The sequence below is a fragment of the Camponotus floridanus genome, unplaced genomic scaffold (genome assembly GCF_003227725.1).
Source record: "Camponotus floridanus strain SB8 unplaced genomic scaffold, Cflo_v7.5 scaffold96, whole genome shotgun sequence".
NCBI classification, from domain to species: Eukaryota; Metazoa; Arthropoda; class Insecta; order Hymenoptera; family Formicidae; genus Camponotus; species Camponotus floridanus.
In genome coordinates this window covers 477257-501251 of record NW_020229867.1, presented here as the reverse complement: position 1 = coordinate 501251, position 23995 = coordinate 477257, and the positions used below count along the sequence as shown (strand labels likewise).

Genomic DNA, 23995 nt, shown 5'->3' with positions numbered 1-23995 from the left:
GCACAATTCAGACTTGCTTCTGCTTGGCCATTTTCTCGGGAGATTGTAACAATCGCGGCTCATGAATTTCTGATATTTCATCTGGAAAACACTGCCACGATATTGCTCATACACGTATGTGAGAATACGTGCAATCTCCGTCTGTTTGATCTTGTGAAAACTGGGAATAATTAGCGAGTTTTTACGAATGAGAGCGAGATCCGCGCACGGAAAAGAAACTTGAAAGGAAACAGAATTGCGAAACACTAGTGGAAATTATAAACGTCATTGCGCGATGTTTTTCATTGCTCCAAAATTTTCAAGATTTACTGATAAACTTTAAATCCGACCCATATGTTTTTTTTAACAATCAATTTATACAAAATATATTTTCCTCTTTTCGTGGTTCTCATCTTTCTGGATCGAAATGCATTTGACACAGAAGAGAAGAAAATAAATTGGCGACTTGCGTAGGCGTGTAGATGAAAAGATATGTGTACATAAATAAATATATAGGAAAACGAACGGGCTTAAAATGCCGACAAGGCTTCGCCGACTCTCTAACGACAGCAGCTTTTATATAACGGTCATTATTCGTCCCTTTTTATTACAACAAAAGTAGATACAAAGTCGCACGGTGTTCGCCGTGAACGACACGCGATGCGTGTCGTTTGACAATTATTCGGTAGATGGGCGGATGCCCATAGCAATCAGAGTATATCGAGGGATAGATACGCAGTGGGGGTAGCTTTTCGGAATTATCCGACGAGGGACTAGAAGACCTCTTTGGCGATCAACCCTTCGTACCGGGTGATCATCGGTAAAAATAACACCGTTCGTCCAAATCTGCTACGAAATATACGACATCGGTGTCATTTAAATCACCCCGTAGACGGTCGTCGACTGCAGGCGACTTTGCGATCGGGCAATCGGACAAGATTCTTAAATACTAATAGTATTCGGGAATCTTTTATATGAAAGAGAAAATTTTAATTGATTAAATTTAATACATGGTTACGTATTTGTAGCATTTGTTATGACGTAAGAAATTTAATATAAATGAATTTATAGAAAAGAACGAATTGTAATCATTTTATTACAAATTAATATTTTAACCGGTCATTTTAAGGAATTAGTAGATGGCAGATAAAGTTAAATTCACGTCCACGTGGGACTTTAAGATTATTCTCAATGAAAACATTTGCAATAATTAATGAAGAGGTATATCGATTTATCCTCGATCGCTCCGTCTGAATTAATTATTTTCCGCGATATTTTTTACAATATAATTCTCCTTACTTTGCTACATTACGCTCTCACAATTTTATACATATAATGTAAGAAAATCGCAGATCATATATTATACAACAAACGAGATATAAAAATAAGTGGCGATCCTCTTCGAGCGTAAAACGTCTCTCGAGAGAGGTGTAATTAACTGTACAAAATTGTTTTCCAAGTCTCTCTCGGCTGCACCAAGTTTTCGCAATCAGCGAGTTTATATAATTATCAAAATGTATAAACTTTTAATAAGAAAAAGAGTATTCTCTTTCAATATATTTCAATATTTAAACAAAATTGAACTTAACACAACTTTTTCATAGTCTTTCTTTAATAAGTCTTTCTCATATCGAACATATCTTTTTTTTTTTAATTGTATTTGACTTCCCCGTCAAAACAATTACCCATTTATTCATTTCTCCATTTTATGTAGAATTAGAATGCACTAAAATTTTTATACACGTTGTCTCTCTGTTATCAATTACGAGGAGGAACGAGAGAGCGAGGGGAATATCACACGAGCGGAAATTATCATTTTGATTCGAAATAAGCGGAAGTCGTCTCTAGTCTATGCTCTGGCCCTCGAAACGGAAATTCAAGAGATCCAATGAAGGGCGATTGCCACTCTGATGATAAATATACATCGCACACTCAACAAAGACTATATATGTTTTTCTATATATATGTTTAGATAAATATACAATATGTGTATATATACATTTATATATAATATATAAATCAATAATTAGAAATTTATGTACAATCGCAACGATAAACATGTAACAAAAATTAAACTATAATATATCCTAAGAGAAAGAAGTCGTAGAACAATTTCAGGTACAAAATGGGATTAATCAATTATATACAAATTTCACTTGTAATTATAATAATCGGGAAAACGTTGCAAGCATTCGCGCGATATGCTTATCGTTTATCTCTTTAGATACTTAACGATCGAGCTGTGTGTTACCTGATTAATATCCGGACGATCGAATTCAGGCTAATCGAGAAATGAGCTCGACGAACAGCTCACATACAGTTTGTATACATACAGGTGTTCAACGTTGCGGCAATCACTCGGTGAACGTAAATTACCGGTTTCTCCGATTCCCCTTCTCTCTCCCTTTCTCTCTCTCTCTCTCTTTTCCCTCATTTCCTTCATGTCACGATCGGCTACGCTCAATCTCACTGATACGCACGATCGTGTGATAGATGTAACATGCCGACTTTGTATTTTGAAATACGGACAAACGCGATTGTCTACGAGCCGAAACGATTATTCGCGGATGGAGAAGCGAAACCTAATTTCAAGATGGGAAAATATTTTTGCCGCGCGGCCGGATTCGCCAGTTTCCTCCATTCTTACTTTCGTAAGACGCTCGCATACGACACCTCTTTTCTTCCCTCATTCAAATGGCGACAACCAGTAATCGAGAGAATCGAGCACAGTTCGGGGCCTCGAGCGTGGAAAAAGGCTCTCGCGCACGCGGCGACTTTCTCTCGGCGCAAGTGTGACAATCGTCGCCCGCGACACGATTCGATCGAGTCGATCGATTCTAATCTGAAGGCCTGATAAGCGCGGTTCAATCGAGTTAGTTTCGCATACCGGGAATCCTGCGAAAAACCGACTTGTCATCGTGCGACTGTAGAGTTCTCGAGAATTATTCGAGAAATTCGCTTACCTTGACGCGGTAGAAAAGAAACTTTTTCGATCAGTCACGACGAGCAAGACTCTTAGAAGCGTTTTTTAGAAAATGGCGTTTCAGAAAATTACCATGAATCGCTCGGTCGGCGAATATTTTCTCGCCAGTTGTGATAATTTACGTATATTTTCGCGGGGAAAAAGATGATGAATAATTGTTGAGAGACCTATTGTAACTCGAAGAAACTCTTCATTCCCGACTGCCTAATCGAGTGTCTGGAAGAACGATATTTACTAATCGCGATCACTTCAAGTAATGCTTCTTCCTCGCGGAAGCGCTGATGCAGGGAGGTTCGTGCCTCGAACTCGGATCTTTCCACGTGATGCTCTTGGCGGGTGGATCGCTGAATCTCGTTTTGGCGAGGATCGTCGTCTTCGGACAGTCGTCTTGCTCTAAAAGATCGCCCTCGAAAAACCGACACATCTCTCGCACGGGCAGGGTTCTGGCGCCCCGATTGAGATCGTGAAGCGATCGAGCGCGTTGCTTTCCCCTGGGACTAGGTTTCGAAGATGTTCGACCGAGATCCTCCGTGCTTCTAGCCAGGCGACCGCCTAATCGCGAGAGGGACTCGAATAAATTGAGCTTTTCCCGCACTGGCACGTAGTGGTCCACCCTTTGGCATCGTTCCAGGAGCTTGGCGACATCCTCCTCGCAGGATGGCTGCGTCAGAGTCGACGGAGAGCTCGGTGATTTCGGGGAGACGATCGTCGGACGATCGACAGACCTCGAGGAGAATTGCGACGATTGACGAGAAATGGGAATTTTGGAAGACATAAGAGCCAGCCGCTCTTTGCGTTCCCGAAGAGTCTCCACGTTCGCGATGATGATGCCGGTCGATTGTTGCGCCTTTTCGCGAAAGATCCTTCTCTCTCGCGCACGGCTTCTCCTCTCGTTCAAGTCGGATCGGAGTATCCCAGGATTATTGCCGCTTCCGTTCTTCGAGCTGTTGTTGTTTCGCTTGTCCGCCTGGTTTCCATTAGTCTCCTCGGTAGAAAACCTCACCGTGGAAGACTCGCTCGACTTGAGCGGAGGCAATCGGTCGACGATCGAATTTTCGTTTCGCGTTGTCGTGTCGATAGATGCGAGGATTTCCTTCTTGGGCAAGCGTGTCGGATGCACGTCGTCATTGTCGTTGGCGGAGTCAACGGCAATCCTGCTCTTCGATCTACCAAAGATTTTGGGCAGGTTGTTGTTGTTCTCCTCGGCCCTCGCTCTACGTCGCCTCGCATCCTCTTCGAGAACCCTTCGGCTTCTCGCCTCGTTTTCGCGTCTGCGCGTCTCCTTGTATCTCTGTATCCTCTGCTCCCTCGTTTCCGGTTCCGGCAAGGGAACGCTTCTAGAATCGACAGAGTCCACGCTGGACCGGCATACGCCGCCCCAAGGGAGACTGTCGTCGCTACCCTCGCTGCTCTCGCTGCAACCCCACGCTCTGCCGACCGGTTGGTCCTTGGCGCTTATCACAGCGGGTATGCTCCGAAATTCTCCCAGGAGGTCCTCGTCGCTCGAGTTGCTGCTGGACCAACCGCGCAACTCGCTCCTCGCTCTCCTCCTGGACTCGTCGATAACTATCGTCGTCGCGTCCATCGTCGTCTTCTCCACCGGCGAGTCGCTCGGCCAACAACGTAATTCGCTGCGGGATCGTCTCCTAGTTTCCGTTGGACTATCGGGTAACGGAATCGGGCCTCTCGGGCAGATGGTTAGTATCTCCAGAAAGTTCAAACACCGTTGCGCGCGGAACGGCGTTTGCCGAACCAGTTCGGCCGCGATTGCTCTGACCCAGGACCAATAGATCGGTTCCGTGTCCGCCTGAAACATCAACGTTTAATTATTTCTACCAATAAATATTATAGAATCAACATATTTGTATTGCTAAACATATTTTAGAAAGATGTATGTAAATATTTTCATACATGTATAATAAATATTTTATTAAAATATTATATTTTATATTTTATGTAAGGATTCTTATTTTGTTAGTTTATCTCTAATTTTCTATTTTTCTTTTTCTTCCTTGCACGCTCATTAATAACCGTGATGCCTAAAGAAAATTTTTATATTCTTTAAAAATCCTTTTGTGACTCGCGTGCAAGACTACGTATCGATTAAAGTGACAGAGGCGATTAAATAAAATCTGATCGATAACCGCAATATGAAAGTTTCCAGACGACGGGTAGATGGATGAGGTCTGATATATAGGATAACGGGTATGTAGAATTCCCCATTGGCAGCATCGTCGACGGTTTTTTATGCGTATTCGGATTTCATATTCTCGTATGGTAGGTAGGTAGATATCAGGATGCTGCATCGAGTAGTCGAACGGGTCTGTCTACCCGCAGGATCGACCGTGACACACGATTTCGCTGACTGGGTTGGCGATTCGAAAGTCGCCGGTTCGCTTAATTCGCACGCGAACGACCGACTCCGACACCGTGGAATTTACTCGTTAACCACCGACGGCGCGTCGATCATTACCATCTTCGACGGAAACAAATTTCCCTGTCGCCTTGCGAGCTAACGCGACCTTCGCGCGCGCATACGCTGTCGGTTCGACGACACTGGCCGATATCGGCGTGTCTGGAAAAAAGCTCGCCAACAGGTTTCCCGCTATCGTTCGTTGTCTATCTCGCAAACAGCGTGGAAAACCCGCTTTCGATCGAAAACCGTGACGCAGCGTCGAGTAGTGGCTACGAACGCGAAAGATATACGCGGCAGCAAAATCGTGCGAGCTCGTCCAGGTCTACCTAGATGTTCGCGATTGTCAATCATGAATGAGATTCGCATAGTTAGTATAATTGCTTCAATTAGCATCGTTAGACCAACTTGGAATGAAACCGGGAAAATGATTACAATGTCGAAGGACTCGTTCGATTGACAGACCACGCGGCGGCAAGGCAGCGTCCTTGAGGTCTCACAGAGAGGCGATGGAACCCTTCTCGAGAGACTGCGAGAGCGAGCGTGGTGGGACTCCTTGACAATGGCGGGTCATGGGAGAGCGGTGTAACACTCTCCCACGCATTTATCACGTAGTGCGAATCGGCCAAGCGGGTGTGTTGACCTTGCCTACTGGCCTTATTTAAGATCTCGTGATTCGACGACCAGGCGGATGAACGGGCGTGTGTTGCGTCACGTGCCGCGTCGTTCCTTCTCCACCACCTGGACATTCGCGACCTTGTAAGAGGCAAGGATGTCTCTTGCGTATCTCTGAGCGCCTCTATCCCGCAATCGCGTGTCAATCAGCGATATTCATTAAAGGCGACTCTCGTCGTTCTAGAGAAGAGAACTCTAATTGGATTATTCCGCGAGTGAGGAGAAAAAAAGGAAGGTGAAAATCCACGTACCAGGGCGAAACTCGTTTTACGAGTTTCGCGGTCTCCTCATCTCCGATCTGAAAGCGACCGGGGAAGCGGCTTCTCTATGCAAAGCGAGGAGAAATTCGCGAAGGAGCGATTTGAATTTTGGACGATTTTCTAGAGATCGACGCTCGGCTCACGGTGGATAGGTAACTCGGGCGCGCATTCTGCTCGCTCGCGGGGATTGTATAACGCGTTAGAAATCGAATGGCGACGCCGGCGGGTCCGTAATTAGACGTTGCAGCGAAACGGGAGGCCGGCGCGGTTCGCCCGGCGAAAGTGCTTACGGCCGAGGAAAACGGATCGTGCCGATGATAAAGGCCATTTATATGCAATTGCATTGCGTGGGGCATATTATTCCTCTCTCCCTCGATCTATCTTTCCCTTTTCGCTGTATCTTCGTTCTCCTCGTGGCTTACGCGGTTACCGCTGATCAGCGAAAAACGCCGGTTCCGTCTTGTCGTTCATGGAATCGTGCCAAATACCTTCTGTTCTTGCCAAGAGAGTTCCTGGGTCCTCTTACATTGTTGTTGCGCTGGTCAGGTAGGTAGCGGGAGAGGAATTCTTTTCGGTAGAATGCAAAATTGATTTTTTACAAATTTTTATCTATCCGTCTATTTAACGAGAAGTAAGAATCAAGAGAGGCTTAATCGATAGTAATTATAAGATAATTGAAGCGATAATAATTACCCAAAATGTAGCGAGAGAATGACCCTCCGAATCGCTGAGGGTGAAACCTAGAGCAAACGTGTGCGGCTGACAGATACTGGACGGTGCTTGACGAAGATTCAATGCTCTCAGCGGTAAGCTCATAGTGGTACCTTCGACCCATAGCCAACCCATCCTGATGGAAACCGTCTTCCTATCGTTCAATTCTTCCACGTACAGTTCGCCTGGAATTCAGATAAAAAGAAAACATAAGGCCTGATTTATTTTATCGCAATAAATTTTTATTCGTAAAATACATTTTAATCTTAATATACCGCTTATTGATATTCTCTCAATGTGAACTTTTGTTCTCGTCGCGTTCAATAGCGCCGGTCGTAAATGGTAGCGCTATTAATATTCGCGCCGCGGTTTCGAGATTAAGTCGGAGGGGAATCGATGATTCACGGGTTTATCGCGAACGCCTGGTAAACGAACGGCGGAAGAAATCTCGCGTATATTGCGAGCAATTGATTGTATCTGCGTTATACGATCGTGCATATCGAAAGTAAAAGCCGTATCTCGTCGACTCGAGCGATCGCGTTTATTAGCCTGATGAATATTTCATTGCGCGAGCCGCGAAAGCGCATTGTCGGAGAAGGCTTCGGACGGTTATTGCGGATGATTCGACCTCCGCAATTTCTCGGCACTATCCGGAATTAGTCGACAGCATACGACCCGATCGAAGCTATCGACTTGTGTCCAAAAGGGTGGACCTTAAAAGGGTTTACGTCACGAGCGCTCATTACGTCTTTAGTTTACGACGTAAGATCGTAATTCTATCTTTGCGAAAAAGGAAAAAACACGCGGAGGAGAACATGAGAGGGCAACGAATCAAGAGATTGACGTCATCCGATCGAGAGACGTGGGCGACGCGCGTGGTGGTATCATCGACACCCCGTGGTTATTCCTCGCTCGTCACGATTCAACTTGAACGACTATCGACCGAAAACAGCGTCAAACGCGCCTACGTTTCTCATCGTGGTATTCAGCCGGCTATTTTTGCTCGACTCGGGGATAGAAATAGATTCTGCCGCGAATGAATGCTCGTTGGTTGTCTTCGTTCAATCCTATGGCGTCTGTGAGATAATCTGAATCTGTCGTCGAGACGACGGCAATTCGCAGGCAAATGAGAACGTCGTCCTTTTCTTTTATTCCGATATTAAATGGAAAAGAAAACCTTTTTCTGCGATTATTTCGCCGAATTTCTCGATGTGAATTGTAAAAAATCCATAATTTCCAGAATCGATAACGTCTTACCAATTAAGATATTCAGTTTATTCCGGAAAAAAATATAAAACATTAATGATTTAAGAATTTTTTTTAAGAATATTGAAAACTTGTCTTTTTAGCATTTCATATATATTTTATCGTTTAAACAGTATGTCATTTTGAAATCTTGGATTTTTAGCTCTTCTTTTGTCAAAAAAATTTCTACGCGTAGCATGTTAAAAAATGCATGGTTCTTCATTATTGCTTTTCGTGTAATTCTGAAATTAAAAAAATTCAGTCTAGTTTTATATATATATATTGCATATTTTTGAAATATTGAACCTAATTTCATTAGAAAAAATAACAAAGTATTGTCATATTATAATTAGATATTTTAATTTTGCTGAAATTGTTTCATTTCTTGAAAGAATTGCAAAAATATTCAACATTAATTTTTTAAATTCTAATTAAGTTCAATATCTCTAAAAAATGTTCTCTTTAATTTAAAATTGTTCAATCCATTAATTGTCAAGATATTCGATCAACTTTGAAAACATTTTGAGAAAGGCATTTTTAGTTTAAAGTTTAAAAAATATTTAAAATTTTACAAGTTTATTTCAAGGAGATTTTATTTAAAATCTTATAACTCTGTCAATTTTGCAAATTTTTCTCAATAAAATTTAAAAGAAATATTCTTGAGATTTTTTTCAGATAATTTTAAAAAGTTGTAGAAAACATTAAAAAATCTTCTTTTTTTTATTATCTAAAGTAGACTAAGTTCCTAATTAATCGCCATAATTGATATTCGATATTATTTATCGCTCGAATTCGCATCTCGGAATTCGATGAATTCCGAACATTCGCCGCTTTCAATTGCTCCGAAAAAGAGAGAATCCATTAAGTGTTTCTCGCATTAGGCATTTTCCAAAACTTTATCATAGCAAAGCACGTTTATGAGCGTCAAGCTATCGGAAGGATACGATTGACGGGATGCTTGGGATTCTTTCGATGAACAATAGTAACAAGGGAAATGGACGTTTACGATTCTGCTTTGAAGTCTTTCACTTGCATTCTTTCTTCGCGTGGGCGGATGTCAATGAACGTTTTGTATCACAATGACCTACGACACGTCGCTTTAGTCCGGAAATATTCCCTTTCGCCAGGACGAAAATGTGTCTCTCTTAAAGAATCCCACCGATTAACCCTTTGTTCACCATCGGACGTTAGGTAACTCCACTCGTTTCGCTTTCTTACGCTGTCGCCATTCTTATAACGGACAACAATGGAGAGTCTAATCCCGCAGAAAATTAGTCTCTGGAATTACCGTAGGTGCAAGAAGGGTCGTAATAGTGTCAGATAATATCGGAAAATAAAATAATTAATATATACAATGTATATTATATACAACATATATAATATATAAATGTTGACGAACTAAGAATTTAATAATTTCGTGATATCAAATAATAATCTTGCGAAATGCATGCGTCAAGCTGCATCATACGAGCCTAACATGTCAGTCGTGACGTACATGACAATCTCGAGGAACTTTACAGACTATAATTTCGTGTCGTGTCGGAGTTTCGTGTTGTGTCGTGCGTTTGGAAAGCGCTAGAAACAACAGCGTTACATTTATGTCTTTCTCTGAGACACGCTGAGGATGCTGAGGAAAAAATCTCACGATACATTATCGGAGTGAAAGCGTTGCCGTTTTCACGGGACGAAATTCGCATCGGGGATGCGATTATCTCGTCGTCAGTTGATGTTTGGTAGCGTCACGGTTGCTCTCGAAGACTAGAATCTAGCAAAATGTAAGCGCTTTCATGATTTTTACACTATTACATCGAGAAATTGCATCGATGGTCTTTAAATAGATTTCGTGATATCGCGTATCAATCACGCCATATCTAATATTGTAAAAATCTCACAAAAGTCATAAGAGTAATTCTTGCGATAAATAAAACGAAGCAGGATTTAAGATATTGTTGAAGGTTACTTTTCATTTTTCCTCGTTCTATTCATCAGAATGTTCAATTCCAATAATCAAAGTTCCTTTAATCCAGATGATTATTACAGACCATAAAGCTAAATGAAGCAAATTATGCGCGGTTTGCGGATCCTGCGGATGTTACCGATGATGCCACCTTCTCTGCGATGATTTTCACATCAGTGAGTCACTATAAATTCATGGTCATTCCATTTGTCTACGCCGACAAAAGCTCATTATTCCGTGAGATTTTTCCACGAACGCGTTACCAAGTTATCTGACTCATCCAACTTTGCCAAGTGGGTGCATCAATTTTTTTTATTCTTCTTTTAATCGACCAAGCGCATCGATTGCGCCAACAATTACGTTATTCGAGATTGTGGAAGGGAAGTCGCAAAGTTTCTTTCTATCGAAACTCGCGCTCGATGGTCGATGATAAAGCGAAATTTCGTGGGAGAATAACATTGTTACCATGTACGAATTTTGTAAGACATCTGTTTACACGTGTTTAGGATTTCACCTTGTATACATATGAGTTCTGGTCGAAATGGCACATTTTCGGGGAGCCGAAACGTGCTGTTTCTCGGCGAGTCCGATGCCCTTGCCAGTCCAAGACTACTGTTCGAAAGAAGATGGCTCTCACGGTTCATTAAGCTCCAGAAAGCGAGCGTGTCGCACGCATATGTGCGAACGATCCATAAATAAAGTTTCTGGGCCCGCATCCTGTCACTTCGAAAGCTTCTCGGTTGAACAAACGTATCGGGCTATTACTCGAAACGCACCGCGAAAGTTTGTTTCGCATTTAAAACTGCCGTTTTAATTTCTTCACTGGCGTGTAAAGAGAGATATCGCTTTTATGACTTTTCCTATTCGCACGCGCTGTCAATACGCTGGAAAAATAGTTGACAACCAGAAAAGCCGCACAAATATATTCAGCGAAATGTATGCAGAGAGGCGTCTTATAGAAAAATATTATTAAATGAAACTAGACTAGAATATATACGCGCATTTCTCGTGTGCGCAAAGTTCTTATCTTGGCATTTCGAGCAGAAAAAAGGAAAGTTGTGCGACATTCTGGAATTGTACGCAGAAGAACAATGACGCGTCGTATTGTATCGCCTCAGAGCTCTCTCTTTCCGCGGGGAGGCAACGTGTTCAAGCAAACATGCTCGAAGAAATATGCGATTGCCTGTAACACCTTTCGTAAGAATTAGATTTAGCATTATTACAACAGAATACAATCCATATCACTGAGAAAAAATCATGAAGTTATTGTTGAATTAAAAATTGTTATAAAAATAAAAAAACATTTGAAAAGTTCTATTAGAAAATTATAAAATTTTATTATAGAATTTAATTCTTTTTAAATTCCAATATCATATTTCAAATTTAAATATTTTTTGAATGAATATATTCACAATCCATATCACTGAGAAAAAATTATGAAGTTATTGTTGAATTAAAAATTGTTATAAAAATAAAAAAACATTTGAAAAATTCTATTAGAAAATTATAAAATTTTATTATAGAATTTAATACTTTTTAAATTCCAATATCATATGCAATTCAAATTTAAATATTTTTTAAATGAATATATTCACTAAACGTGCATACGCGGCTTCTTTTCATATTTCTTTTTAATATATTATTGAAGTAACGTCGGCAATCGAATTTATACCGAATTTTCGTTATAGAAGTCTATGAATATGTACGAGTTTCAAAAGAGAACCTCACGAACGGTTATGCGCGGCAGCAACTTAATGCACGTAGCTGCACGTTTCATTCCGTCCCTCTTGTGGTTGGTTCATGGTCGTATAAAACTCAGGAAGCCGTTTGTTACTTCGATTTTAGAGATAGGACACGCATCCTGGAATGTATGCGTGTATGTGTCACCTACTGGGTGATTCTTTCGAATTATTAAGTTCTTTAATCAACCAATTTTAATCATCGATCGTATTTAAATTTTTAATAGAGATTTTTAATTTTTCAATCGAAAAGGAACGAAAAAATATGTGCAAATGTACGTCGATAAAAACTCGATGACAGAAAAAATGACAGAATTGTTCGAGGTAGAAAGATCTCACGACGATCCTGAGACCAACGATGGAAAAGGTTCCGAGGGAAATTCAAGGCTCGAGTCTTTCTTCCGCACTTTTTTTTGTACTAGGCATCTTTCTTTTTCCGTTGCGTTCGGTCAACATGGAAGATCCTGTTTTAACAGTCATTCATTTTTCACTTCATTCCTTCACGCTCTTCTGCCTCCTGTCAGTCCTGGCACGTCATCACGGCCAAACAGGACCCCGTCCTTTTTTTTTCCCCGCGCGGCTGGTCGCGTCGCGTCCTCGGAAGCGCCATGAATTATTTATTCGCGAACATCCATTGGGAGGAACACCCTCGAATTCCGGTGAATGTCTTCCGATTTTCCACGCAGTCCGACCTCCCTTCGTCCTTTCACCCTTTCCCGCGCGCGTTGCAAGGACGAAGATTGGGATTTCATGGCTGTTGGCGCGATGGGCCTCGGGAAAAAAAAGACCCGGAGGAAGGCAATGCGCTTTCTCATAAGTCCCGCATAACGAGATTTATGGCCGCATTAAAGTGAAGAAAGATTACGCGTTTGACGAGAGCAATCGCATTTTTTCACTGCATTTAGATCGAATACGACATTCTTGTACGTCGTTCCTCGAGATATAACTTTTCATCAAATTGAAATGAAGAAATCGAGATTAATCTACCGTCACATTCGCGAGTTTAATCACGCTCTTTCTTTTTCATTCACGTACGATTTTGCTCATAGTTTCACTACAATTTAGTATCAAAACGCTTCCGATGGCAAACACGCACATCGAACATCTCCAACGCGGAAGGAAGCGCGGGTTCGCGGTGAACGAGGTGAAACGAAGCGATGTGAAAGTGACAAATCCGCGAGCCGGTGGACCAGGGCAGCCTGTCACGCGGCTTCCGGGCTCGCCGCGAGACCGGATGAGGAAGCGGCGGAGGAGCCGCGACTCGCGACGGCGACCGCGTTGCGGAAAAACGGTCACCGTTACCGTGGTGCGCTACCGGAATTCGCCTACGGCCCCGTGCAACCGTTGGGACTCGGCATGTGCGCGTGTGCGTGGGTGCGTGGATGCGTGTGTGTCAGTCAGCGCGCGACCAGTAGCGTAGAACGGCCTCGCTTTGCTCGCCTTGTCGAGAATGCACCTGCCCGCGAGCACTTTCCAGTCGAGCGCCCATCACGTGAGAACAAGAAGGGAGGGGGAAAGGGGGAATTTTTTTTAGCCTGTCACGATTGATTCACGGCGTCTTTGTACAAACAACCGCGATTTCAGAAATTACGCGGATTGCGGGCGATCGAAGCGATACGCGCTTCGTTTCACACGAATATTTAATTCAAACAGAATTAAGTCTGGAGTTTTTTTTTTTTTTTTACGTAGTATTAAAAATGTATCGCTCGTTTCCATGATGAATTCAGATTGCGGGAAACGTTGCCGGTAACGTTATAGATAAATTTACAGAAACTTTATCCGAAATTAATTTTATTCCATGGTACACGTATATTCAGTTTCATTAAAGTTTCATAAATGTATCCTCGTGTCTCTTCTCCCTCCTGCTTGAAATGAAACCGATAATTCAGCGGCAGAGTATCGTAAACCACGAGACGAGCGCCGCAAACATGCAGAAGTGGCTGGCATTGTCTCGTCTGGCGAAACAAACGGTTCGTTAGTAGTAATTACAAGGTAAACCCGTTAGCGGCGCGTAGGAGGGAACGCTTTTTTTTCAGGAGCGTATTCACCAATCGCGTACGCCCGTGTTACGCTGAAATTACTACGGGAGGTTGGTCGGTGCTTATTTCGTGATACGGAGCAATTTTGCCGTCTGCAGTTTCGTTGCAGTCGTATTCAATTAGTCGCAGTTCGCGATCGCTGAACTCGTAACCGCGTTACTTCGCTGGCTATTTGTTCAGCAAACTAGCTCGACAGCTCTCTTCCAAGAGAGCTTTCCTCTCGAGGTCGCGACGTGAACGTTTTCGCCAGGAAGAGACGCATCGAGAGACGACAAATAGGCCAAGCTACGCGAGTTTCGTTTCGCGAAAATAAATGTGCGAGGAATGAGGAAGGGGGAAGGGTTACACCTTGGCGCACAAACTGGCCGAGAGAACGCGCATCCCCTTTCTCGTGACCATCGATCTTCTCATGTAAATCAAGCATTCGTCTTTCGTGCGAGTCATTTATTATTATCTCGCTTTTTACATCGCTCTTCGCCCTCCCTCTTTTCTCCCTCTCTCTCTCTTTTTTTCCTTTCACCCCTGTCTTTGCATCCCCCTCACGATGCGCCGGACAATGCGGCACCGCGCCCATAAGCTTTTTGTGTGCATTTCGGACGCGCGCGCAGGCATGACTTTGCGGCCTTTCTTCGTGAGACACCTTGCGCCAGAAGATCCGTTCCCTCGACAGAGCATCCCGTTCTAGTCGCCGAGGTCTTTTACCGCGGCTTTACCGCCCGTCGTGGGTCCGGTCTCGTCATTTTAAATCCGCTTCAATACAAATAAACACACGGACACGGGGTTTTACGCAATTTTTCTTCCTTCATCCGGTGAGATTCGATCTCGAATTTGAATAATTCCCCGTCCAGCCTTCTTAAGCATGATAATATTGATGCGACGAGCCTTTTCGCGGCTTCGAACGAGAGATTTCTCGACGCGCGATATATAATGCGCGCGATGGAAATTTCTCAAATGGAATACAAAACTTGGTCGTCCGACGACAAAGGCTATTGTCAATCACCGCAAGCGTTGCCGCACAATAGCCGTCGAGAAAAATAGTCGTACGATGTCGATGACTGGTAACGAAAGAAGTTACATCAAACAAAGTCGTTCAACACGGAAATATATATCGACGCGAAAGAGCCATAGGGGAGACGTTTCATTTTGCCGACAAGAGAGTACGTATCTTATCTCGCTTCCAATTTATAACTCTGTCATTTCGATCTTATGTCATTTTATCATAGACAATTTCCTCTCATTAATCTCCGCAGATGCGGTCAAAAATTTCTATCGCTCGCCTCGTTTGCTTTCCTTTCCTTTTCTATATCGCCTTTTGTTTCTTCATTTACATTGATAAGGCAAAAACGTCGAGGAAGAAAAGGGTGCGAGAGATGATGAAGCGAGCGGGGCGAAGGAGAAACGGACGTGAGGACAGAGGAAGCATTCATACGAATGCGACACGTGTTTCCTCGGTGGCGAATGAATTTATTCGCGTCGCTTCTCTCGAACGAACGTTTCTCGAGGTGGCGCGAAGCGGCTTAATTGAACGCGAAATTTCTCCGCAAACGAACCGGGAAGTCGTCATGAGAAAATTTCTACTAGAAAAGCTGTATGTGTGTGTGTGTGTGTAAACGAGAATGCATCGTCGGCGAAAGCTGCTTTGAAGACTTTTATCGATATTCTTGTCGGCGAAGAAACTCTTAAAAAAATATTTCTATCGAAACGACACAGGCTACAGGATTGGATACAAATTATCCGTGAAAAAAATGAGTAATTATCTCTTACGTAATATCAGTTAAAAATTTTCTAACGAATGACTGTTATAAAACATGTGTTTTTGACAGTCATTGTTATTCGCCAAGCTGGGATATCTTTTTTAACAGCTTTGTGACAAATGGCGTGATAATGAATCGCACGATCCTCGAATTAGCTCTTCGCGCTGCGTCCAACATATCGGAGATTCGAAACGATGATGACGCGATGAAACGCGACCAGGAAAAGGTGTAAGTTAACCTGAAGACCGACAACAAGAAAAGAACATTCTATTCGCTTAGCCAGCAAATTCATTGTGCAAACCACAGTTAATAGGAAAAAACGCGTGCGTTTCAGCGAAAGAAACCTATTCTTATGCTACCGTTAACGAATTTACTGACTCCGATCGATCGATAACGACACGACGAAAAGATCAAGTTAGGAAGAATCGAATCGTGGAGGAATCTGCAAGATTTTAAAGACGGGAGAGAGAGAGAAGAACATAGATAAAGATCCGATAGGGGATTAAAGAGGATAAAGAAGAAAAATTTCCAACGGTCGGGATGTCATTTATCTTTACGCGATGATGATCGACGAGCGCGATACAAAGGAGGAACTTTAGAATCTTCCCCTAAACGACGCGACAATAGGCGCGGTATTGGGGACAATAATTTTATTTATCCAAGAAATTATCACGATCCAATAGATTCCAAAATAATAAATTTGCGAAACGTTGTTGGTACACATTCGTTATAGTACAAATATATTTATATTTTTTTCTACTTTTATTTTATTTATTTACTTTTTTATTTACTTTTTATTATTGCAATTATTTATTATATGCAAAAGAATAAGATTTATTAAATAAATCATCAAGCTATTAAAATCATTAAATTTGAGAGGAAACACGAAATCGATATTATATTGATTTCAAAATATAATTATAAAATTATAAAAATTGCAAGAGAGAAGGGGGGGGGATATTTCAATACCCTCCTCACACATGCACAGCAGGATTTCCTCTTTGCTTTTTCTGCTTCTTTTTTCGCGAGTTACTTGATAAAGAATCGCCTCCTTCCTCTTTTCCTTCTGCTCAAGGAACAATCGTTATTCCGGCAAGAGGGAAGAATCGTTATTCAGGAAAGAGCCTCAATTCGTGGGGCACTTATGCATCGAGTTTGAACCGGTAGGGCTTTTCTTTCGTCGCCGATCGATCGTGCGACCGGAGTCGATACGCCGCACTTTTTCTTCGCGCGCACAAAACGAGTGCATTATGCTCGGCGAAACAATGCTCGCCGCGTAGCTCTCACGTGCGGCAGGACATCGGAGGACAGCTGGCTAGGAGCCTGAGAGAGCTCCTTCTGCGGTGACAAGTGCCGTGATCGGCAACCGATTGTTCTCGGAGCGATCAATACAGGCATATTGGAGACGCCGACTGTTCACACAGCTTATGCAAGTTCAATGGCTCCAAAATGTCATTGGTTGTAGGAAATGTCATGTTCAAATATTGTGGAAACTTATAGTTGATTGAACAAAAGTAACACTTTAGATGATGGGATAATAATTTTAATAAGAGACTCTTTGGTGGGAATTTTCAACGGAACTTGTGGGTTATTAGATACATTATAAAGACTATTGTGTATTATGCGGGCGAAATATGATACTCTTTCAGAAGAGAGCTTTTTTCGAGTTTTCTCTTTAATTATCCCACATATATTAACGCATCAAAAGTTGAACGATACGCTGTGTCCACGATTGGACTGCCTCTTTTGGCCTTTAATTTATTTTTAGCGCGAAAGTTTTATTCACATACATAATTAAGTCTCGATTTTTAATGGCAATTCAATTCGGGCGAGGTCGACGCGAACTTGTACGTTCAAACATACGCAAAACGTGTTACGCGGGGTCGTTTACGTAACTAGACACAGTTACCCCGTTAATGAAGGAAGTAGCGCCTTATTGTTTCTTTGCTCGCATCGTTTACCCGCATACCAAAGTATGTAAATGAGAATACCGTGAAGAGATTGTTCCTTTCAATTCTTCTGATCAAAACTGCCTCCATCCTGTCGTGAGTAATAATCGTCAAACTTGGCTACATCGTGAAAAATTATATTTTATTTTCAAGGAACTCTAGTTATTTTAATTCTTCTAATATTATTTCAAACTGTCGACGCTTTAATTTAAAAAAAATTGAGACATTTCTTATCTTAAATTCTGCTACTCTTCTGATCAAAACTGCCTCCATCCTGTCGTAATAATCGTCAAACTTGGCTACATCGTAAAAAATTATATCTTATTTTCAAGGGACTCTTGATTTTCTAATTCTTGTAATATTATTTTAAACTGTCGAGACTTTAATTTAAAAAAAACTGAGACATTTTTATCTTAAATTCTGCTATTCTTCTGATCAAAACTTCCTCCATCCTGTCGTAATAATCATCAAACTTGGTTACATCGCAAAAAATTATATCTTATTTTCAAGGGACTCTTGATTTTTTAATTCTTCTATATATTATTTTAAACTATCAAGGCTTTAATTTAAAAAAAAGACAGACACTTTTTATCTTAACTTCTGCTATTTGCAATTCAAAAAACATGGCTCAAGAGCACGTATCGCGGGCGAGATTACGGTGGTGGAAGCATATTTCCGACAATCTACACGTTTTACTTGTCAACTGCTGGACTGGCCATTTTCTCTATATTTTCGTATTTCGGCACGATCACTGATGATGTGTCGGACATATCGTTGCTGAGAAAAGCAGCAAGGAACGTGGCGATGCATACGTTACGCCAATGAAGAAGCCCCGTTTGCCGAGCCTTTCGACACGGTCATTTTCCGACCGGTAAATTTCCATATAAACTGTGCGAGAACTATTAGTATCTAACTGAAAAGGGGCTCAAAATCAACTGACTTTCATGCGCTCTCCTCGTATCGCGCGCGTGTGGCCCTTTCGCCGTATAAATTAGACGTCTAGTATAATAATTCCCTCGACAATGCAGCATGAAAAAAGAACCTTCATATTGTTTAAGAATCCCAGAGATACCTCGCTTCAATATCTCGACAATGTTTCACGGTATCCCTCCTTCGTGATTCCAGAAATATATCTTCTTTCGTGCCCGTAGGGGACAGGATTTGTGCTTTCCCACACGAAGGAGATAAGAAAAGCCGGGGGGGATGCCGTAGAAATCAATTTTCCGCAATACGAAAAGCCGCCAACTGGTCGCGTCCGATCTTCTCGAGACATCCCTCTCTGTCGAGACCCTCGAGACATTTTATCCGAGGACTCCGGACGACGGAGCCCTCGAAAAAAGACGGAGCCTCCTTTCGTGGTGTCGAGGTGTCGCGCGTGAGAAAGGGGTGCGAAAGCTCGTCTTGTCTCTGTAGCTGTTGCCGCTGCACGCTACATGGTGCCTTCGAGGCCCTTTTGTTAATGATTATGGTTTTCTGTCGCCTGCTCCTTCTCTGCATCCGTGCAAGAAGAGAGGAAGGAAAAGAGGCGCGCACAACAGACGCACGGAAGGCGCACGGCAGGACTGCGACGCAAGCCTATAAAGGTAGAAACCTGATTCCGTTTTTCCATCCCCTCCTCTCTCTCTCTCTTTCCGGATTTTTCGTCCTCCCGTCCTCTCTCTCTCTCTCTCGTGTACTCGCGCACCCGTTCCCCGGCTCTGTCGATGTCGCCGTTTTTCTGTCTCTCCTCTCTCGACCGCGTGACAACGACCCGGAGCTAAGTAAACATCATCGTCGGGCTCTAATGGAAATCGAATCGAGGCGCAACGCAAGCTTTCGCAGCGCGAGCGAACTAAGCGGCGCCATCGTGGAAGACCGGTTCCGCATTTAGCCTGTGAACCCCTTTCTTTTCTTTTAAGAATTACTCGACCAAAATGCTCTCTTTCTCTCTTTCTTTCTTTTTCCCTCTCTCTCTTCTTTCTCTTTTTTTTTTCGGCCTCTTATTGGCTTCACGACGCGACATTAAAAAGCTCGCGGACCGGAAAGGGGTGCGTGCTTGTTTGCTTTCACGTGAAAGCCAAACCTCTGCTTTGTGCTGAATTCCTTTCATCGCAAACTGTAAACAAGGACAAATTGTTGGCGCCATTGTGAGCAATTTCGGTTTACCGCAGTGATCTTGTAATGGTGTTAAATAACTTTACATCGGGATATAATTGATTGCGTGATGTCGGCGCAAAAAAGAGAGAGAGAGAGAGAATTTGCATTCGCTCATCCGATCGCAATCTTTAGAGAAGAAAAAGCGAGAGAAGAGGTAAAAGTAATTTTTTCCTCTCGCAACAGAGAATTCTACATCGTTCGATAAAGCATGTTCCTTAACCCGATTGCTTGACGACTCAATCCCGGCACGACCCCATAAAGCGGAGAGCAGATCGAGATAACATTGTCGCACGATTTTTCGTGACGACCATTGTGACGCACAGCTGGCCGAAGGGTTGCACCGCCATTACGGCGATTTTGTCCCTTGATTCCAGATGGGTCGACCCTCCAAGGAGAGATGTACAGACGGCTTCGTAACTCTTTCCTTTTGGAAATTAATTGTTGCACCGGTCCCGGGGTTGAACTCTCGAGGTGCTTCTTATCGCGCGCGCTGGAGGTGAGAGAGAAAGAGGGGACAAGTTTTTCACGTCGAACGAGATCGATCGTATTTCTGCGAGACAAATTTTCCACGTGCACCGTCCTTCGCGATTCTCCATCCCTCTCCTTACATTTTTTTGCGAGAGGGTACAACGTAGGGTGTAATACGATACGGGGATTATGTCGCGCCTCGACGGCACCTAATTGAATCCCGGAGGTACCGGATGTTGTACATGTTGTGACCGTTAGTCGACCAATTCCTGAACGACTTCATTCATCTCTTTTTTTACAATGAGCTACTTTGCTACAACAGATGCCCCGTATGCGAGACATTTTTACATATTACTCGCTTTGCCACATTTTATATATCTACAGAAATAAAATTAATGTTACAAATTCACTCGAGCGAGAGATTCTCGAGTGTAAAACTAGGTGATACGTGCAAGTTACACACATATTTATGATATCTATCTTCCTTACAACCGTGTTAAATGTTACGTTCTAGTTATCTCACGATGACGATCGATAGCTTTGCAAGACGGTTCGTATCGAAGGGTGAAGTAAAAATATCAGACTCAAGTGATAAAGGGAAGATAACGGTACACCGTGGGCGTACAAGACTCTCCTCTCGAATTCCACGTTACATTTTTATTCAAATACCGCGTCTCTCGCGCGTTGTGACGGCAAAGGGTTGACGCAACCTTGTCGAATCATCTCCGAGCATTTTTTTCTTCTCTTTTTTTCTCTCGGGGGTCGAACAGCTGGCGATGTAACGTCGCGTGACTATCGTCCATCGTAGGGGCGGCGTCGCGTACGTTATTCGCGATTACGAAACGAAAGGGGGATCGGTGACCTTACGCGCGTACGTTGACGCGCCGCGTTTACGAGAAAAAATATTTTTTCCCCGTAAAACTGCTCCTCTCTCGACGATAAATACCGGGCGTGCTGCCTATAGACTGCGAAAGCAGCACGCGCGACACGAGCATAAGTGCCGACACACACGTGCACCCGTGCAGGACATTTTTCCAGGACACGCAGTCCGGCAAGACCAGTTTCTGCGGGCGATTCTGGTTCTCTCGAGAGGAAGGGCCAGGGTGGATGCAACTTCCGACGACGGCGACCATTTATTTTGACAGTGAGGATAGGGAACAAGCGTGATCTAGCTCGTTGACGCGTCCGTAGCGTAAATAACCGCGATGAATGAGAGCGCAGAGGCGAAAGAAACTTTGAGGGATGTAAAGGATATGCGAAAGAATAAATATGACGATTCTTCTTCCACCTTCCTTCTCATCCTGACGTCTGATTTATCAAAGTGCTTTGATGAAAAAGTCACTGGGGGAATTATTCAAACACTGCACTATTTGCAAGACGGCGGCTAAAATCTCGAGCGAGATCGTTATTAAACGACTCGATATCATATCTCGGGACTCTTGTAACGTGAATTAATGATTCGAATGTAATCGGATAGTTCTGGGTCAGCGCGAGGTATGCAATAAGAAATCAAGAAAACCATGTAATAATCGAGATAACGTTAACGCGCTCGGGATTTAACGACCGGCCAAGCAAGCAATCGAATCTAGGTTGAAAGTCAATTTTCTCGAAAATCAGGCGTGCGTACGCTACAGGAGAGAGAGAGAGGGGGGGGGGAAGAGGGAAAGAAGAGAGAGAAGGGATGAAGAAATAAAGGTGCAATTGTAGCCGTCCATTTCGAAATCCGATCCAATACAATATCTTAAAAGCGACTTATAAAAGCATCCAACGGAAACGACTCCCGCCGCGCGTCGCATAAGGTCAAGAAGCGTAAAAAGCAAGAGGAAATGTCGATGCAATCGTGCCATTACGATTGGATGTAACGCACCTAGTCCCTATAATTACGTCGCTACCGTTCCCATAGGTCTAACGGGGGTCCCCTTTCTACCTATTTATCTAAGCAAAAACGTTATACAATCTTCTTTTGTCGTTTCTCTTTCTCCGATACGAAAAAATTGTATTCTAGTCCAAAATATGAGTTTTAAAAATATACCTTATAAATATTTTAAATATTGTTATAGTTTTAAGATAAGAATTCTATTTTCTTTCTGTCTCTAAAAAATTCAATTTTATTCTTTCAAGAGATATTTAAATATCCATAGAGATATTTAAATATTCCACTTTAGCAAATTCATTAAGATATAAAAATAAAAAATGTTTTCAAATTATAGAATATCAAATTAGAAAAATTTCTCTAACAAAATCAATTATTGTGCATATATTACGTGCGAGAAAAAGAGCAAAAATGCATGTAACAAATTCATATTTTGTAATAATTTTACTCATCTCTAAATATAATAGAATAAATGGCGAGGTAAATTCTCAAAAAATACAACGATCAATTTTAGCACAGTCTTGTGCTGACAAAACAAACACGAATAATAAATAATTGTAGGAAGCTCAATTGTAATGTTAATACAACAAAAAAATCTAACGTATCTATTAAATTTCTCGTATATTACATGTTTATTGCATGATTTGAAAAAAATTCTTATTTTATCTATAAAGAAAATGATTTATTGCTACTTTGCGATATCTAGATGATTTCATTTCTCGTTTCAATTTTGTGGAACTATTCTTTTCGGAATTATTATGAATTAAACTTATAAAAATATATATATATTTTTATTTTAACATGATTATTTTATCCTTAAAAAAATTTGCGAAATAATCTAATACAGACTAGACTACTCTAGCTCTACCTTTCTCGTGTTCTGCTTGAGTTAGGGAGTATTGATCAAACAGCAGATAGCGATTATGCGCGGCTCGCTAAAATTCTAAAAATGCATGCTCGTTGTCAGAGTCCCGCGGGAGAACGAAGATACAAGAGACAACTATCGAGAGATCTAAACGGAGCGGTGCCCGCGGGGAACACTAGGTCACAGCAAACGGTGCAACGCCCTGACCTGTTTCCATCCTTGTTCGATTTATGCGCCGCAATGTCCCCTTCTCGCTTGCACGTCTCGCTCTCGTGTGTATCATTGATTCACGGCTCGCCGTCGTCCTCGCGACCGCGAGAATACCGTAAGTCCGTCTCACTCGCCGCCAGTAACGGCTGTATCTCGCGTGTAAAGCAACGTCGACTTCCGTCCCAGCTACTGTCGCTGTTGCTGTCTCTTTCATCAGCCAATTCTGCTCTAGTGTCGCGTTTCTCTCTTCCTCTCTCTCTCTCGTATCTACGGAAGATGCCGTTTTCTCTTCCTCCCAGGTAGTCGTTTTCCGAATGTGCAGGTCAGCTGCTCTCTTCTGCCAACGTCTCTCTCATCGGTAATGTATTGTATCTCTCGCAGAGGACGGGCGAACCAAATGTAAAATTTCAAAGTGAAAGTTTACTTGTCAAAATATGTCTTTCGCTTCTCATCTATTAAAAGTGTTGCGACTAGCATGAGTGCGACGATTTCCCTTAGCTACTTTGGTTAATTAAGTGAAAATAACGGAATTATAATTCGAGATATCCATCAACAGCTCGTTGAACTGTTGCCGTTGTATACAGAATGTCTGGGAGGCCCCCCTCGAGGGCTGGTGGATTTCTTTCATTGTTTTTTTAATTAGATGCCCTCCAGATGCTCGCTCGTCTTTCTCCTTCTCTTTCTATCTGTCGCATAAAATAGAGCCTTCTCTATTCCGCTAATACGATCGAGTCTCTTC

The 23995-nt window shown here is 42.4% G+C and overlaps 2 protein-coding genes across 3 annotated transcripts in view; one reads left to right on the top strand and one right to left on the bottom strand.

Annotated features, from left to right (window-relative positions):
- LOC105249418 (vicilin-like seed storage protein At2g18540) overlaps positions 1-23995 on the top strand; it is a 74583-nt gene that overhangs the window by 6501 nt on the left and 44087 nt on the right. The gene's annotated exons all lie outside the window — the stretch shown is intronic.
- The window catches only part of LOC105249419, a 28811-nt gene continuing 6835 nt past the window's right edge, over positions 2020-23995 (bottom strand). Inside the window, exons 2-3 of the mRNA XM_011254860.3 lie at positions 7004-7206; positions 2020-4769 (exon numbers count right to left, since the gene is read on the bottom strand). Coding sequence (XP_011253162.1) covers positions 3207-4769; positions 7004-7206 — 1766 coding nt within the window. The 3' untranslated portion in view covers positions 2020-3206. The remainder of the gene's footprint in view (positions 4770-7003; positions 7207-23995) is intronic.